Below are 18,920 nucleotides of genomic sequence, written 5' to 3' on the forward strand. Positions count from 1 at the left end.
TAAGTTGTGATCCTTGATCTATTTTTATTTTTTCCAAGAAGTAGTAATTACAGTTACCTTCTTTTTTGTTTGGCCACTGCAGATGTGATTCATGGAACAGTTAATATCTGTATTTAAATATGAAGATGTGTATATCCAATGCACAGAAATAATATTAGCTCAAAAGTTCATGAAGGAAGCATGGGAGTTTCATGACTAAGTGTGCAGTATCCTTTAATATTTTACAATCAAATTCTTAAAGCTTTGAGACAAAAGCAGCCCCAGGATGCTGCCTAGCATCAAATGTCACTAGTAATACAACAAATCAATCTGAGGAATTTGCTAAACTAGCCAAAGTGCAAGAATTATGTGTAAGATTCAATATCACACAGCTCTGTAACTAACGTGAACTTAGTAACTCAACTAGCTACTAAGTGAATGTTTGGATACCAGTTGAATTTAACATGAACAGACTTTCTTCTCAATACGTAAGACAAGAGTTCTGCTTACTTTTTCTCTTGAAGTGCAAGCTATCTCTGTTAGCACCAGTACCAATGGATATCCAAACATAGCATAATTGACCATCGTGGAATATAGAAATGCAAAGACAATCAAAATCTTCAGTCACCAAAACCAGATATTTCGACTGTCGACGGCCTTAACTGAAGTATACTCTAAGGGCATCCGCCCAAACACGTCAACAAATCTGTTGACGCACTCTGTTCTTTTGTCACTGTGACCTCCCAAACTACTGATTCCAGTTGATCCAATCTCAAATATTTTACCTGTAACAGAAACAAAATCCATTTAGTTCACATATACATGTCTTTGCAGGGGTCGCACATATCAACATGGTTGTATACAATTAACGAGACCAATTTTCAATTTCTATTACCATGAAAGGACAACATAAAATCAAAGCATTAGCATGGAACTTCAAAATCAGCAACTTAAGATTCCACAAATTTCACTGAAAATATAGAGTGTGGCAACTTCTTTGTTAATGGCATGCCTTTTTGTATATACTAAAAATATGTTTGCTCTCATGTTGCTTTTGGCGTACTAAACAAATACATGTATCATTCTTTGCAACCACAAATCAATCTTACAAATGTCAGTAAAGTGATGAATCCCAAAATGGAAGTGCGTCTTACACTTTGAGCTAGTGAAGTTAAGGAACTTCTCAGCTAAACAAGCAGAAAAGAAAAAAGAAAAATTCATGCAACTCCTATGCAATTGTTATATGACAAGTGGAATTGTTAAATTACCTTTAACCCATATGGGCGGGGCACCAGTTGCATTTGCAACAAGGAAAGACATTGCGATATCTTCACAATTCCTGATAAATTAATTGAATTATTGAGTAAACAACAAAAAAGTTGAATCAAAGTTTGAAAGATTGAAGCCTCATAAAAAGAAAGGTAGTGGCGGTAAATTAGTCAGATAAAAACCTGTTCTTTGTTGTATATTCTTTAATTGATGATGGCATCTCATTTGTGTAGAGAATGAAATACTTTTTGTGAAAGAATGCTGCCTTGGAGAGCACCATGCTATATGTTCCCGTCCACCACACAGACCACCATCCACCATATCTAAACTTGTTGCCATCTTCTTTCTGCAAGCACATTGAATAACTTATTACCCTTGTAAATATTTTATATGTTTCCTGTCATTGCACTAGACTCATAAAAAATTAATAAACTTAAAAGACTGAGAATTATGGATCAAACATTACACTAATCATTCAAGTTCACATTAAGTTCAAAGATGCATCAAAAGAGTCTAACAGCTTGTTGAAGGTTGGATATAAGACAGATGAAATTCATTTTTCTGTAAAAGCAGTTCAGATTCATTTTCTTCAAATTAGAACCTCACCAAGAATGATATAACAGGTCCCCAGTTTATGATGAGGGTCAACTTTAGAAACTAAAATACATGTGTGATATACAAAATGTGCTATTTTTATGGTTTTGATGCCAGTCTGGGATCAAGTTCAAATTTGAAATGGATCTATACAATACATCAAATGTTTCACAAAAGTACACTTTCAATTTGCAAAGTAAGTCTTGAAAGGTAAATAGTACTAGGAATCAAGGCAATTAGAGGTTAAATACTAGAGTGTAAACAAAGAAACAGGAAATAAAGGAAGAAAATTAAAATAAAAAAGGGGTTGACTTGCAGCATGCTCAATTAGTCATTCACTTTCTCTCACATTTGAGCTCCAAAAGAAGAGGAATAAAAGAAATATTGTGCAACAAAAATTAGCAGGGATAATGGACAGTGATCCGGTAAAAAAAACATACCAATGGATCCTCCCAATGGACCCGAGGCACGAACCCCACCATTGTATCAGGTGCACTTTGCCAAACATCAAATGCAAATTCCACTGAAGAGCAAGGAAATATGACATCATCATCAATGGAAAAGACTGCATCTGTCTCCAAATCCTTAATTTCTTTAAATCTATTGTTCAAACTGTCTTCCTTGTTGATATCAAACCTCAATTTCACTTGTCGCCCATCTTTAGACTTGTACTTCACAACATGGTGCAGAAATTTTAAAAGAGCATCTGAAGGAGGATCGGGCTCACTCCACACAATATGTACCGATTCAAGACGAGGGCATGATGAATAGTGCTTGATTGACTGCTTTAGGAGATCATATCTCTTCCACGTGTTCATTACGATAGAATATCCTTTCCTGTGAACAAATATAAACGACAATGAGTTTCTGATGTTTCCCTCAGGACTCCTTCAGAAAATAAAATTTAGAGTTCGAATTTAAAAGACAAACAATAGACTATATTCTACAAATTTGAGCGGGAAAAAATATGAAAAAGAAAGAGCGGTTCCATTCTTATTTAGATTAATTATCTAGCCCCAAGGAAAATAAGACCAAGTAAGCATAGTGCAGAGTCTAGTTAACCCACAAATGCTACAACTGAAATATGTGATATGAACTCTGAACAAGATCTAAAAGTTGGAAGGTGCCATCTTCAATCTAAATTAAAAGGCCAATGCCCACTCAAGTCCCACTACACAATATTCAACTATCAAAATCACCAAATCCCAAATAATGTTTTGACAGGAGGTTTCATTTACTCAACTTTCTCCCAAATCCAGATGGTTGGTTGACTTAGAAAGCTCAACAATAAGTGATGAATCTCATAACATTAAATAGTCCATCAGATTCACAGTTACCAACCCAAATTCTAGCACATGATGTGATCTCATAATCACTGCATAAAAGCAATAAAGAGGATCTAAATTCCAGGTAAAGTCCCTAGTATGCCAGTATGAATAACAGTGACATCATCAGAGAATACCAAAAATATCCAAAATCCCATCACCAAGAGCTTATTGAGCCACTTTAGCTTGAAAAACAGTCAATCCAAAACTCCAAATAATAACACTGATCAGTTAACTTTCACCTGAACAAAATGTTTCCAAGACTAAACATTGTTTTTATCTCTTTTTTTTTCTATAAAATGAACTTTACAAATATACAACCCAAATCACTTTCTATATTCTTTTCCTATATATGAAAGAACAAACATAAAGGACAACAGAACACAAATCAAACAGAATCTTATTTGCTAACACATATATGGAAATTCCCTCAAAGGAACTGAGATTTTCTAGTACTTTCCAAAACAGAACATCTTATCAAAACTAAACCAATCTTAAATCATTCCATCCAAACTACTATAAACCTATGCTAAGGTCAATCAAACCATACCATTTTTTTTGTCATGTTCCAATTCTAAAATAGAAACTACAAACAGTTAAGGGATCAAATTTTGAAACCACAGAGAAAAACGAACCTGGAATCAGAGGAATGAGGCAGAGGAGGGGTGTGATTGTTCCATAAGATGAAAGAGGAAGCGCTGGTGAAGAAAGCGAGAAGCGTCAACGCGACGCAACAGAAGAGTAGAAGCTTGATCTTAGCTGATTTAACGGTGGAGATCGCGAGCAGGCGGAACCTCTGCTCCGCGCGACGGTTGAGCCAGCAGCTGCTCCCTCTCATCATCCACCGCCGCCGATCGAACCAACCGGTTCGGTTCAGAGGCGAGCCGGCGTAGCAGCAGCAAGCATAGCCCGAGCGAACCGGAATCAGAAGAAACGACGACGACGGAGAAGGAAAACGTGAGAGGTTGGGATTGGATTTCAAGTTTGGTGAGCTACGCGCGTTTGAAGGAGAATGAAAATCTAATGGCTAGCGTTGATTTGGTCACATTTATCGGCGAGTGTCTCTGTCTGAAAATCAAGGTTTTCGTGATTGGTTGAGCTCCGGCGACGGTGATCGGTGGTGGTTACCACGTGGAGGGTTAATTCGACGGTGGATGATCGGATCGGAGGAGGAAGATGGCGGTGTTTGAGTGTTTTGGTTTTCTGTACGCAACTCAAGATGATATGAATAATAATGTGTTGTTTTTTCTTTATAATAAAATCTATCATGCATTGGGCATTCATCTAGTTTCTATTTTTTTTTTTAATTTTTGTTTGTTTTGTTGTGTAGAATATTGGACATGATGCATGGATGATGGATCGAGCAACTTGTGCTCATTAACAATTTGCTTTATTAAAGATCTAAAAGAAGGATAAAATATGACAAATTGGAAAGCTTGATTTAGGATTGATCATTCATGCTTACTTATATAAAACCAAAACCAATGATGTGGAGCTACACTTTGGATCTGAGGCAACACATAAGCACAGCGATCGGAGTTAGATCGATGGTAAGGATGGTTTCCCCACTTGTATTCTGACGTTTCTCAGAAGAATTTTTTCCGTGATGGATGAATTTCAAATCTCACTCAAAATACAATGATCATTTTCATATTTAACCCACATGAATAAAATTAAAGTTTAAGGATAGTGAAGGAGAGTAAAAGAAAAAAAAATCTATAGAAAATTTATAGTTGTATTGATATTAATTGATTTAGTGTTTTATACAAATGACGCTAGCTCTTATTTATAAGGTGAATTTATGCAAAGTACAATATAGGTATGATATATCCCATGCACATCCAAAGATGTCGCTCATAACTACATTGTGGTTTGCTGCTTCCTTTGCTTCCTAGTCAGCTTAAAGACTTGATATTATCTTCATGTATCAACTGGCCTCATGTCCATATCTAATTTCCAAGCTTAAAATACTTTAGGATTTGAATAAATATCCCAAAGATATCATAAGCTTCCAAGGTGTCACTTGTTGAAATTTGTAGTTATATGGGAAGTTGTCTTGGTCATGAAATCTCCATCGACTACCATTCAAAACGATCGATTGGCGGCTAGACTTTACTCGGTTGACCAAAGTTCATCTGTATTAATTTCAAACCGTTTATTCCAATCCAATATTTTGGTGACAAAAATGTTATTTGTCAAGTAAGATATAATATAGTACATTTCTTCCTTTCTCATCTTCACTCTCTATCATCACCATCAGTACTCCCGGCCAGCCCCCAAAACCCTCAATAACTGCCACAACTTCTCAACAGCATCCATACTGCTACTTCACAACCCACCCTCTTCACTTCTTAATACCATTCACTATCTCTACTGCTTGACACCCTTCACCTTCATAACTGTTTCTACAGTTCACTGCTCTATTTTTTTTGGTCAATTACAGTTCACTACTCTATATTTAAGCATTGTGGATTACATGGATCAGCCTGCAGGACAGGCTCATATATTGAGTTCTACATGTGTGGAATATAAAGTTAGCTCAAGAGCATTCAAAAGCCTTTTGAATGCATCAAGTAAAAACCAGGCTCAAAACCCAGGCCCAAACCTTCCAATTACGTAAAGTATAAGCTGGGCTCAGAAGCTTTAAATATTCAAAAAAGCCCAAATACGGTTCTAAAGCTAGAAAAACTCCAAAGCCTAATAAATACTTTTTGGACCAATATATAAAAGGTTAAAAACTATAACCGTCCCTGTCCTTTGAGCGAGTTTTGAAAACCGTCCCTCGCCGGAAAATTATCTAAAAACTATCCTCAGACTTTGAAAAACAATATCAACCCGTCCCTACGACCACCATAGCTCCGGCAACCCCCCTTATGTGGCATTCCACGTCAATTAATGAGCTGACGTGTATTTTTTTTATTATTTAAAATTAAAAAAATTCCTAATTATTTTATTTAACCCAATTATCCTAAATTAATCATAAATCCCCAAATTAACCCTAAACCCCCTTTGAACCCAGAAATCTTGCAAGGTTCCATCTTTGTACATTCTCCATTGAACATCGTTCTTGAAACAGAGTAAAAATAGAGCTAGGGAACAACGGGTTCGTGCCTCACCAACACAGCGAGAAAAGAAAAATGGGTGGATCATAACAAGGGAAAAAATCAGAAAAATGGTTCCTTTCAGCTGGGGAACAACACTACTAGTATTGTAAAAACAGAGTAAAAACAGAGCTCAGTTCAGTTCAAGAACAATGTTGAAGAAGAGAAGGAAAACACTGCATCAAAAGCAGATTGTGGAACGTACAATGCAGATTGTTGGGTGGGGGCTGGAGAGGGAAGAGAACCAAAAACCACTACCACCGCCCCCAACCTCACGCACCACCACACACCACCACGCCCACCCACCACCACGGCACAAACCCATCACCCCCAACCTCACGCACCACCACGCCCACACACCACCACACTCACCCACCACCACAGCACAAACCCATCACCCCCAACCTCACCAACCCAGAAACCCATACCCACCTCCAGAGCAAAAACCGACCACCCTTACTCCCACCACCCTCACCCCCATCGAACAACCCCCACCACCCAGAAACCCAAACCCAACCCCACAGATCTGTCAAGAAAACCAGAAAAAAAAAAAAAAAGAGAAGAAGAAGAAACTAACAGAGCAACAAGAACATGGGGCTGCAACAAGAAGAAGATGAAGATGAATGAATATTTTGAAAATGAAGATGAATGAATATTTTGATTCAGGGAGATGAAATGAGATTTAGGGTTTTTTTTTTTATGGAAGGGAAGGAGGTGTGATGAATGAATATTTTGAAAAATTATAAAAAAAGAATTAATTGCTAATTAGGAAATTTTTTTAATTTTAAATTATAAAAAAAATCCACGTCGGGCTCTCATTAATTGATGTGGACAGCCACGTAAGCGCTGGCCGGACCTGGGGCTGCCGGAGGGACGGGTCCAAATTATTTTCAATAGTCTGAGGATGGTTTTCAGATAATTTTCCGGCGAGAGACGGTTTTCAAAACTCACTCAAAGTTCAGGGACGATTATAGTTTTTAACCCTATATAAAAAGAAGACCAGTAAACACTTCATGAACAAAACACACAAAACTATCAATGTTAGGTGACAAAAGAACTACTAGTCATAATTAACAAACAACACACAAATTCAATACTCTGAGGGATATTCCCCAACCAAAAATACAGTGTGGCTGTGGCCGAAGGAACAAAAACAAAGACAAGAAGAATATTATTTGAAACATTGTTTTTCATTATTCGATAAGTTTAATAAATTTCATCGAAATGAATGAGGCAATAATTTTGAGAGAAAAAAAAAACCATGTCTAAATGATCTAATAACTGAAAATATAAGGAAGACGGGAAGAATATACTGCTGTCATTGCTTCTAACAAAGATAATATAAAAAAAACCTGTCAACGCAATGAATTAATTAACTGCTATCCCTTTTGCTTCCAACTAAAGCTAGGTTTAGTACTGATTGGAACCCATAATTTAAACAACTATCAAATGAACCGGATCCTCCCATCCAAATAGAAAATTTAAAGAGGGGCAACAATTAATTAACTAATTAAATTTTTTTTATTTTTCTATAAAATTGCTCTTGCAGTTTTTAATCTGAATCTGGTAAATGTCAAATATCTTCTCAAAATTACAACTTATAAAAATTAAACTTTCAAATAAAAGTTCAAATTAAGAGCAAACTTTTAACAACTGAAACGTTTCTTTTAGTTACACAACACAATGGAGTGGAGGAGTTTTGTAAAATTGGAAGCAAATTTAGCTCACTAGCCATTTTCTATGTTTTGGCATGACATAGAGGATAAGTCTGTGGCTTACCAATAAGAACTTGTGGCCCTAATTTCGTAGACGGTTTGGAGTGATTAAATTATGACATAATTTAACATCTGGTATCACTAACTAGTTATTGAGCTTTGAGCATGATAATATTATATATAACGAAGGAGAAAAAATAATCAGCCATGTTCGCAAAGTTTTATCCACATAATTATTCAAATATGTGGTACGCTTAATATGAAAGAGACAGCTATCAGTGACCACAGAGAGACATTATTTTAAGAGTATGTTAGTATATCATTAATATAGTGACACCAGAACTGCTGCATATATAGTACTTAGAAGTTTCTGTCATTTCAAATATGTTAAGGGTAGGGAGGGGGCAGAGCCGCAGAGAAGCGCCACGGCCTCCCAAGATTATTTTTTTTTTTACCGAATATATTTTAATATAAATTTTTATTTTAATCTTAATCTGATTTTTAACGAGTTTTAGATTTTTAAGAATGTAAGTAGGTTTATTAATTATACTTATAATTTTATCTATTCATTTCAATTAATACTTGTTGCAGCGGTTAGAGAATTAATGAAGATAATGATTACCTTTAAAAATATTGCAAAAGGAAATGTTAATTAAGCCAAAATAGTTGGTTGTGGTGGAAGTAGTTTGTGATTGATTATGTTTCATTCGCTCTAGTGATGTGAACAAATTACTTATTATAAAGGATTAATTAACGTAGTTGTTCTTAATTATACATATGTCTGGAGTTCGATTCACTCGCAGTTATGCTAACGACTTGGAATTTCTAGTCCATTTTAGTATTAAGGATCAATTGTGTGGTTGTTTTTGTTTAAGTTCGAGCCTAATGTGAATGCAACTTATGATAAATACTCGCTCCATTCTTAATTATAAGATTCTTTAGAGAAATTTTGTTGTCTTTTAGTACAATACTTAATTACTCATACTAATTTTAAGAAAAAGTTATTATTTTTTCCATATTTACCCATTGATTATTAATAGTGAGTAATGTATAGTTAATACAATGATAAGATTTAGAGTAAATATGGTAGATTGTATAACTTTTTTCAAAATCAGTACATTAAAATTACATATTTTCTTAATAAACATAACATGTCTCATGTCATCTTATAATTAGGGACATAAAGGGTATTTGGAGTAGAGAACTTTACACCTCATAATGTTTTTAAGCTTCTACCCAATTAGAATGTGATTGACTCTAAATGATGATCATCAAGGGCTTAAACAAAAATTGACTTAGTTTTAATGTGAATAGAGTTTGGACTAACTCAAAATTCCTATAAATGTAAATTCTAGTTGTGAAACATATTCTATGATAGGTTAATAGGTATATGTAAGTTGCTACTCTACTCCTAGAAGTGTTTTACACTCAAAATCATTGATAAGAATCCAATCTTTTATGGCGTGAAAATGAGCAATTTGGTAAACATCGTGAGTGGATTTGTGTAATCAGTAATCACGTCTCTCAAACGGAAATCATAATGCGAATTGCCAAAAAAGGAGTTGTTTTGATAGGATCATCTATTTTCACAAGTGTTTCTTAATTTAAAGCCACAAAACAAAGATATTAAGCTGATAGGAGGGCCCTGCCACCAAAATCTGCCTGGACTTGATGCCTTTCTAACCAGTGTGGCCTTTGCCAGCTAGAATGATGAAGAAAACTACCAAAAGATACCCAACACTTTGGCTCACAATTCAAAACTCAAAATGATCAAGAGCCATTTGTTTTTTAATGTTATCCAGACAAGTCATCGAGGCTAATCAAGGTACTAAACTAATGAGCATTAGGTACATAATACACTTAATATAATAATGCTTCAAGATTATCAAAATTGTTTTTTTTTTGTTTTTTCTTTTTGTCTACCAACTTTGTATATATCTAGTATTCCCCAAAAAAGCTGCTATTTTCCGATTACAAAAACAAAAATGAAAGCTAAACTATGGTTTCTTTACGGTATTGAGACTAAATCATTGTCTCATCCGGGAAGATCGAAACAAATAGAGAAAAAGGATTAAAAAGGCATATATATCATGCTTTAATTAATTACTAGCGTTTTTACCCCGTGCGTTGCACGGCGAATATTGATCTCATTATTTAAGCACGATTAATGAATTAGGCTTAATGGCTATTTTGGTCCCTCACTTATCACAATTTTTCACTTTTAGTCCCTTTAGGAAAAAATTAGCAAAATTAATCCCTCATATTTACACACTTTTACAGTTTTCGTCTAAATAGGGATCATTTTTGCAAATAAATAAGCAATGTGGAGGACCAAAAGTGCTAATTTTTTTTTATTGGGGACCAAAAGTGCAAAACTGTGATAAGTGAGGGACCAAAAAAGCTATTAAGCCTTGAATTAAGATATGAAAAATTGAAAAATGAGCATTCAACCAAACAAAATCACAATGAGTATTACACAACTTGCAAAATTTGACAAAAACTTTATATACATTTAATTCTAAATATTTTTAAAATTATAAAAAATATACTTAAATTAGATTAAAAATTGTTTCCAAGAGTTAGCAATAGTGGTAAAAGCTAGGAGCCATAAGGGAAGGATGGGAATGAAGAGTTAGCAAAAATTATTAGTTTTTACATGAACTATTTCTTGTGTAGAATGTTTTTCCCTGTCGAACTTTCTTACCATGTAATCTAATCATAAGTATATAGTACTCATTTAAGAAAAATGTTTTAAAATTTGACTGAAAATTTGGCCTCAATTACTATTATTTAGTACTCATTTTAAATTTCAAACTCAAATCTCAATTTTTTTTTTACAATTTTTAAAAAAGGAAATTCATTAACTTAAATTGAATATTGACTCATTAATCAATGAGATCATTCTATAAATTATATTTATTTCTTAAAAAATTAAAAGAAACCTAATTAATTAATATGAATGAATTTACAAATGATTTAGGGTGGAAAGAAAAGCGTAATTTGTGTCTGAGCATAATAATTTAAAATCCGAGTGAAAAGTTGGATCAAATTACTTTTATTTAGTACCCATTTTAAATTTCAAACTCAAATCGCAAAATTATTTTTTACAATTTTAAAAATAATAAATTAATCAAATAAAATTAAATATTCGCTCCTTAATCTATGAGATCATTCCATTATTTACCTTTTTTCTAAAAAAGGTAAAAGAAACCCCAATAATTATTATGAAAGGAAAAATTAAAATCTACTCATTAAAACGGAACTGACTCTTTTTTTCATCATTCCACTCCGAAATTTCATGTTGCCCAATTAGAATGTTTTTTTTTTTCTAAATTGATTATTCATTTCCTTTTTACTTAAAAAACGGATTTGCCTTATTTATACTCATAACTAACTAAATCTGATTTTGCTTAAGAAAGTTGATTATGTAATGCACTCATTAAATTCAATATTTATTTTCTTTTTTCATTAAAACTAAAGGATTAAGCGTTTACATTTTTTTTAATATCACACCATAAATTTTGACGCAAGTACTATTATTCACAACCAATTTTCAATTTCAAATTTCAAACTCAAATTTCAATATTAAATTGAATATCCACACCATAATCTATGGAATTATTCTAAATTTTATATTTATTACATAAAAAAGTTAAAGAAACTCCATTAAAGGAGAAATCAAATTTATTCACTAAAACAGAATTGACATTTTTTAATTTATTTTACCTTGAAATTAAATGTATCCCAATCAAAATGATTTTTTTTAAATTGATTATTCATTTCCTTTTCATTAAATAAACGGATTTCTCTTATTTATATTGATCACAAACTAAATCTGATTTTGCATAAGAAAGTTAATCTCTACCCATTATATTTATTATTGATTTGCTTATTTTGTTTAAAAAAGTATCAAGTGTTTTAAAATCTGACTGAAAATTAGGCTCCAATTACTATTATTTAGTACTCAATTAAAATTTCAAACTCAAATCTCAATTTTTGTTTACATTTTATAAAAAAAGAACTCCATTAACTTAAATATAATATTATGACCTAAAAAATTCTATATGACCTAAAAAATATAATATTCACACCATAATCTAAACGCAAAACAGTAAATAACTCAAAGTGCACAAATAAATAAATAAATTACAACATAAAACGACAATCTTTGCTAAGTTGGAAGAAGATGCATCAGCCTTTAATCTAGAAGTAGTTGTCATGAACGGATCTGAACTATCCTGAAATAAGAGTAAAAATTGAAATTCACAATACATAACTATCTATAGTGATAGCATGTGCATATATAATAGTATTTAATTTTATTTTAACTTACATCACTTAATACTAATTATGTAAGCCGCAACTGTTCAACACTGTCATCATCAACCAAAATTTGTGAACACCAAAAGAAAAAGAGTATGACCAAATTGTAACATGCTAAACATTAAATCAAGCAGCAAGGTCAGTAGACAGTAGATGAAGATTCATGCCTAAAATATAAAGATGTATATGTTTTCCTGAGTTATATGTTTCAATATGCTTTGCTCAAAATAAATGTGAATCAAAAAATTCATAAGGCTTACCTCTCCTTCCTCGTATCTCTTCTTTGGTTTTTAATTGTAGAACAAAACTCAACCAAGCCACTCTGGAAAAACAAACAAAAAAATTCAGCGAAATCTAACAGAAAGTAGGAAGAGGGCAAAAACCTCACATGTTGTATTCACTCTTGAAGAATCTTCCATATAAGCTCACCATCCCCAATTCCAATTCACAATAAAAGTCCCATGGTGATGAGGCCTATGAAATTACAAAGAAAAAGTAAAAAAACATCACTCCAATCAAAATCATTTCAATAAATCACACACGTTGCAGATCATTTCATAATGTTCATAGAAATGTAACTATACCCTTATGATATGGCAAGAAACTGGTTGAATCAGAAGCAATACCTGAACTTTTTTTGCTTTTTCAACATTTGCTTCTCAATTTTCCAGTCATCACAACAATAGTTATTTCAAAACTCTTAGATGATGGTTAAATAATGGAATGATAGAGGAGAAGAATTACATAAGAGAGTTTATATAGATGAAAACAATTAGGGTTTATGTTGTTTGCATGTGAAAAAAGGAAGGAGAATATTGTTCCAAAAAGAATATTCAAAATTTGAATTTATAGGTTGTCAAAATTTTAAAATTTGAATCTTGATGTCAAAAAACGTACATTTTGAAAGGTTAGCAAAATCAGTTTTAATCACATAAAAAAAAAGGAAAATACGTATAACAAAAGTGAGAAAGTTTTTGTTTTTAAGCCTTATGTATGAATAAGAATATTAAACATCTATTAATGTGATTTTAAATGATTATTCCATAGGTAGTCAATGATGGGTGATGACTTTTGTTACAACATTAATGGAGAGTTTAAAAAAAATTAAACAACAATTAATAATATTTTGAATGACTATTCCATAAGTAGTTAATGATGGGTGATGACTTTTGATTCAGCATAAATGGACAGTTAAAAAAATTAATCAACAATTAATGAGATTTTTTATAATTATTCAATAGATTGTCAATTATGGGCCACAAAACCAAAATTAAGGAGAAATTGTCTCACCATAAATTTGTCAGAATGATTTAGAGCTTGACACTTGTCAGCTAATGAGGGAGGGTGGATAAGAGTGAACCTGGGAGTGCTAACTCATCTAAGTGGGTCTCACAGTGTTCTTCTTTTCTATAGTATATAGATGATTGATAAGAAAAAGCAGCAAATAATAGAGTTGAGATTAATTAGTTAATTGCTCACAGCCAAACAAGCCGCGCCGACCTTTTTAAATTAATCGTAAGTGATTTCACAAAATGAAAAGACAGGAATGTTCGAAATTATTGCTTGATCATTATCTTAGCATGTCACTTATATTCTTTTGTAACTTAGCGAGTGTAATAACTAGCACTAAAACGTTGTTGGGTTGACACTCATCTCTCTATCTGTTTAGTGTTCGAATTTCTTTTGAGTTAGTGAAATCACGGTTAATGAGCAACTTTCTTGAGGAGATGCCCGCGCTTCCTATATTAATCTCTCCAAAATATCACTTACTTTCTATTCGGTAGTTTAGAGGTGTTTTCTCTTTATTACAATTTTTTGTAAAAAGAAAAAATTAAAACCTTGTTTTTTAATCCCCGAGGGTACCAACATTTAACGATTATGAGATTTTTTTTTTAACTCGAAATCATATTAAGTGAGTATGTCTGTCACAATAAGTTTGTTTCTATACATTATTTAAGAACTAAATTAAATGTTTAAGGAACTCAATTATTTACCAATTATGTTAGATCTTCTTGTACACTTTTTTTTGGTACATACACTTGAACCTTATTATCTACATTCATTCACGCTAGGATTTTTTGTATGAATTCAAAAATATCTACCGTATGGTTAATCTTTATTATTTCACATTTTATAAACTCTAGTGCATACTTTATATTGCGCACTATTTATTATACTACTAGCTAGTAGTTTATATTCAACATCATAAGATGCCTTAATACTTCTTTTAATCTCACACACACACACACATTTCGTACAAATCCCAAATTATGCTTAACTTTGAAGTGCTAAAGTGAAACTTTATATTTACGTCTAGTTTAAGATTATTAAAACTATATTACTCCATAAAAGGCAACACTTACTATTATTATTGTTATCATAATGTATCCTGTGCAGTTTAATTGGGGCAAAGTGTAACTGTAGACACCTGACAGGAGTAATGGCACTTTCTTACGTGTAGGATTTTAACTCCCCAGTCCACTATTGCTGCAACCTGACACGTGTCAATTCACAGGCGCGAGTTCAACGTGATATTGCGAGCATTTGTTGACAAAAAGCACCGCCCAGCCATAGAATTTGGTCCCCGTATAGTCGCATACATCACCACGTTTATTACCGCCCCATTTCCCCTATTAATCAACCCATATTCAGACAAAAAAAATATATAAAAACTAAATAATATTGTTACTATTTAAATTTTATTTCTTCTATAACATGATTGGTTTTTTCCCTATTTTTTAGTCCACTCCAACTATAAAAAGCTAGCTTACGAGTAAAAAATAGCTCTATTTTTATATTTGTTAATTATTTGTATCACATCTTTAACCAATAAAATCTTGAGCACTTACTAAATCTTGCATGTGATTCTTTAAATTATTTGATACTTTAAAACTAACAGAAAAGAAGTTGAGCAATTGAGCTATGTTCGAGAAACACAAGTTGATGTAACTCAAAAAGACATATTACGCACACTACTTAAGGTTTGATGTTCCAGGAATTTTTGGATTTGTAAATTTGTGGATTTAAGGAGACATGACTCATCACATGCGACCTGACTTGATCACGAGTGATATTTTCATTATGAGCGATCATAGAGCTCCTCATCATACGAGTTGCTAGTGATTTTCCAGATTTAAAAAATAGAAGTTTCGTACCCTTTTATCTTAATGTATCATTTTAACTTTTGAAATAATTTTTTATAAATTACAATCGAATCCTAAATAGTGTAAATAATAAGTTGTATTAAAAATTTTTATTTTAAAAGAGCACCGGAACAACAACCTTAACTCTCTCCTCCAATGTAGTAGGGAGTAGCACTTACATATGATTATATTCACTTGAATAAAAAAAAACTAATTTTGAATTTTCTCCTCTCTAAGTATAAACATATAACTAAAAATGTATAATAATAAGTTTATCATAATAATAGATCTTATTTAAATCACTATTAAGAAACAACAGTGTAAATACCCTAATTTAAATGACTCTAAGTAGTATCTTGACAGGTGTTTTTGAAAATTTGAGCTGATGTCTATTTAGACAATTAGACAATTAGATAAATCCAAAACAAGAAATGAAACACAAAAAATGAATGCATTTTTATAATTGGAGGTGAGGTAATACATGTTCCATTTTTCCTGAAAACTACAGTAATACAACGTTCCAGTGATGCGCAGAACATGGACGGTAATGATAGGAGTGGTTAGAATCACACCAGCTAGGACACAACGTTCATCAGTGACCAGTCCCTATCATCACAGCATTAATATATTCAACATATTACGCCATGTGGGTCCTACCACGCTCACCTCCAGTTCCATTAACCACAACATATTCTCATTATAAATCCGCACCTTACCCACTCTCTCACACCACTCCACTGACACACACTACTACACACCAATCATTCATCACCACCATCATCAGAAGAACCAGAACAACCACTAACCATCGATGGAGGCGAAGGAGCAGGATGTGTCCTTGGGTGCGAACAAGTACCCGGAGAGGCAACCCATCGGCATAGCAGCTCAGAGCCAAGATGATGGCAAGGACTACCAGGAGCCACCACCTGCGCCGCTGTTTGAGCCGTCGGAGCTCACCTCATGGTCCTTCTACAGAGCCGGTATTGCCGAGTTTGTTGCCACCTTTCTGTTCCTCTACATCACCGTCTTGACCGTCATGGGTGTCAGCGGTGCCGATAGCAAGTGCAAAACTGTTGGTATTCAAGGGATTGCTTGGGCTTTCGGTGGCATGATCTTCGCTCTCGTTTACTGCACCGCCGGAATCTCAGGTCAAAATTTCACAAACTTCACACAACAAATTATTTGTTTTAAGTTGTGAACTAAATTTTTCTTGGTAGATTATGATTAATTTGCAGAGAAACTATTTTATGTTGTGAACTAAATTTTTAATGAAACTTTATACACAGAAATATTTTAATGTGATCAAATTTTTCATGGTCTTTGCTAAATGAAACTTTGTACAGAAATATTTTAATTTGTGAACTAAATTTTTGTTAGTCTATGTTAACTGTAAGTTTGTGCTCTTGTACTTAAATTGAATTGCACACAAATCATTTTAATTTGCGAACTAAATTTTTCTGGTTTCTAAACTGGGTGTTTTGATGTGTGTGTGATACAGGAGGTCACATAAACCCGGCTGTGACTTTTGGGCTGTTTTTGGCGAGGAAGTTGTCCTTGACAAGGGCTATTTTCTACATCGTGATGCAGTGCCTGGGTGCTATTGTTGGCGCCGGCGTGGTGAAAGGTTTTGAGGGAAAGACCAAGTACGGAACTCTAGGAGGTGGTGCTAACTTTGTTGCCCCTGGTTACACCAAGGGTGATGGTCTCGGTGCTGAGATTGTTGGCACCTTTGTTCTTGTTTACACCGTCTTCTCCGCCACCGATGCTAAGCGTAGCGCCAGAGACTCTCACGTCCCCGTAAGTACTCTCACAAGGCCGAGAAACTCACATTGATTAGAGATATGACCGAATAAGTGTTTATATAGGGTAAAGCGACTCTCTCTCGGTTTTAACCTAGCTATTGTTATTTTGATCAGATTTTGGCACCTCTGCCTATTGGGTTCGCTGTGTTCTTGGTGCATTTGGCTACCATCCCCATTACAGGAACTGGTATCAACCCTGCTAGGAGTCTCGGTGCTGCCATTATCTTCAACAAGGACCGTGGCTGGGATGATCACGTACGTTGATAATTTTTTTGGTTTTTAAGAGAATGAATCTGAACCGTTGGATCTCTGATTGATGCTAATTGATTTTTTTTCTTGTGCAGTGGATCTTCTGGGTGGGACCATTCATCGGAGCTGCTCTTGCAGCTATCTACCACGTGGTTGTTATCCGAGCCATTCCCTTCAAGTCCAAGTGATTGAATCAAACGGTTCATGATCAGTAAATGTTTGGGAGAATCATAATCAAAGCCATGTTTGTGGGTTTCATTTCATCATCAACATCATGATGTTCTGTTTATCTTTTTTTTTTTGGGTTCTTCTTTTAATTTCCAAAGTCTTTGTAATTTGTATGTAAAGATGATTATCTATGCAATGTAATATTATGATGATTATTATCTATTTTTAGGTGGGTCATGTTTTCGGGTCATGGGTCAGTAATCCTTTGCTTTTTAAGTTGGAAGAGGACCCAGCCCATGTGTGATTTACGGCTGTGATTGTGTATTTTGCCAAATCAAAAATAACAGCGAGTCATTTCTGGATCCTTCTTTTCTTTTTTCAGTTTTTTTTTTCTTTCTTGTCATTAAATCTCTCACTGGCCCCATCTCTTGTCCTTGCTGTAATTCTTGTCGTTTTATCTAAGAATATATGCCAAGGTTGGATTTCTCTATCCACGCTTGTGATCGTTATCACTTGTTATGGATGAGGTGTGTGGGTTGAGGGGTTGATGTGACCTACTACCCTACCCTGTTCTGGGACCAACCCTTCATCAATAATGCACATCATGTGAGGGACTAAAAAATATTTTTTCACTAGCACCATAGCCTTGAGAAAAAAGTACACACTAGGTTTGGTTCCTTGCTTTATCAGATAAGGACAAGCTTGATTATTTATCGACAAAGATTGCTACTTCCTACTAATTACTTCCGTGAAATCCTTCAAGAAGTGGGCAAGTGGCAATAATTCATTGAGTGGGGTGACAATTAACAAATTGTGGGTGAGCCGTGAGCCATAAGAAAACATGAATTGTATTATACGACAATTTTTTGGTATTTGCTGGTATTCATCAAATGGCAACGAATATAAGTTATTTCGGCAATTCTGCCTTAGAGCATCTCCATTCTGCCTTAGAGCATCTCCAATGGTGAGATCTTATTTTTGGACTTAATTCACTTTTTGTGGGTCCAGATTGCCACATAGGATTTAAGACACTCATAAGGTCCCTATGCACATTTCACTCTAATGGTTGAGATCTTATTTTACTTTTGACTGGACCCACAGTACTCAATATATTTATATTATTTATTTCCCTCTCTATTTTTCACTTTGGTTCTTGTATTGAAGAAGAGAGAGAAAAAAATATTATTTTATTTAAGATCCCACATTTGAGAGTACATGAGCTAAGACACGGATCTTAGCAAAAACTAAGATC

The 18,920-nt window shown here is 33.8% G+C and overlaps 2 protein-coding genes across 2 annotated transcripts; one reads left to right on the plus strand and one right to left on the minus strand.

Annotated features, from left to right (window-relative positions):
* Positions 1-132: 132 nt before the first annotated feature.
* On the minus strand, positions 133-4,416 carry LOC130733612 (glycosylinositol phosphorylceramide mannosyl transferase 1). The gene is made up of 5 exons (XM_057585839.1): positions 3,803-4,416; positions 2,283-2,679; positions 1,431-1,594; positions 1,248-1,318; positions 133-764 (listed from the first exon to the last, which is right to left on the minus strand). Exons 1-5 carry the CDS (start codon positions 4,006-4,008, stop codon positions 604-606), a joined length of 999 nt encoding a protein of 332 aa, XP_057441822.1. The 5' UTR covers positions 4,009-4,416; the 3' UTR covers positions 133-603.
* Positions 4,417-16,163: 11,747 nt separating this feature from the next.
* LOC130733613 (probable aquaporin PIP-type 7a) lies at positions 16,164-18,032 on the plus strand. Its single transcript, XM_057585840.1, has 4 exons — positions 16,164-16,597; positions 16,948-17,246; positions 17,366-17,506; positions 17,596-18,032. Exons 1-4 carry the CDS (start codon positions 16,261-16,263, stop codon positions 17,686-17,688), a joined length of 870 nt encoding a protein of 289 aa, XP_057441823.1. The 5' UTR covers positions 16,164-16,260; the 3' UTR covers positions 17,689-18,032.
* The last annotated feature ends 888 nt before the right edge of the window (positions 18,033-18,920 follow it).

The sequence above is a fragment of the Lotus japonicus genome, chromosome 1 (assembly GCF_012489685.1).
Source record: "Lotus japonicus ecotype B-129 chromosome 1, LjGifu_v1.2".
Classification (NCBI taxonomy): domain Eukaryota; kingdom Viridiplantae; phylum Streptophyta; class Magnoliopsida; order Fabales; family Fabaceae; genus Lotus; species Lotus japonicus.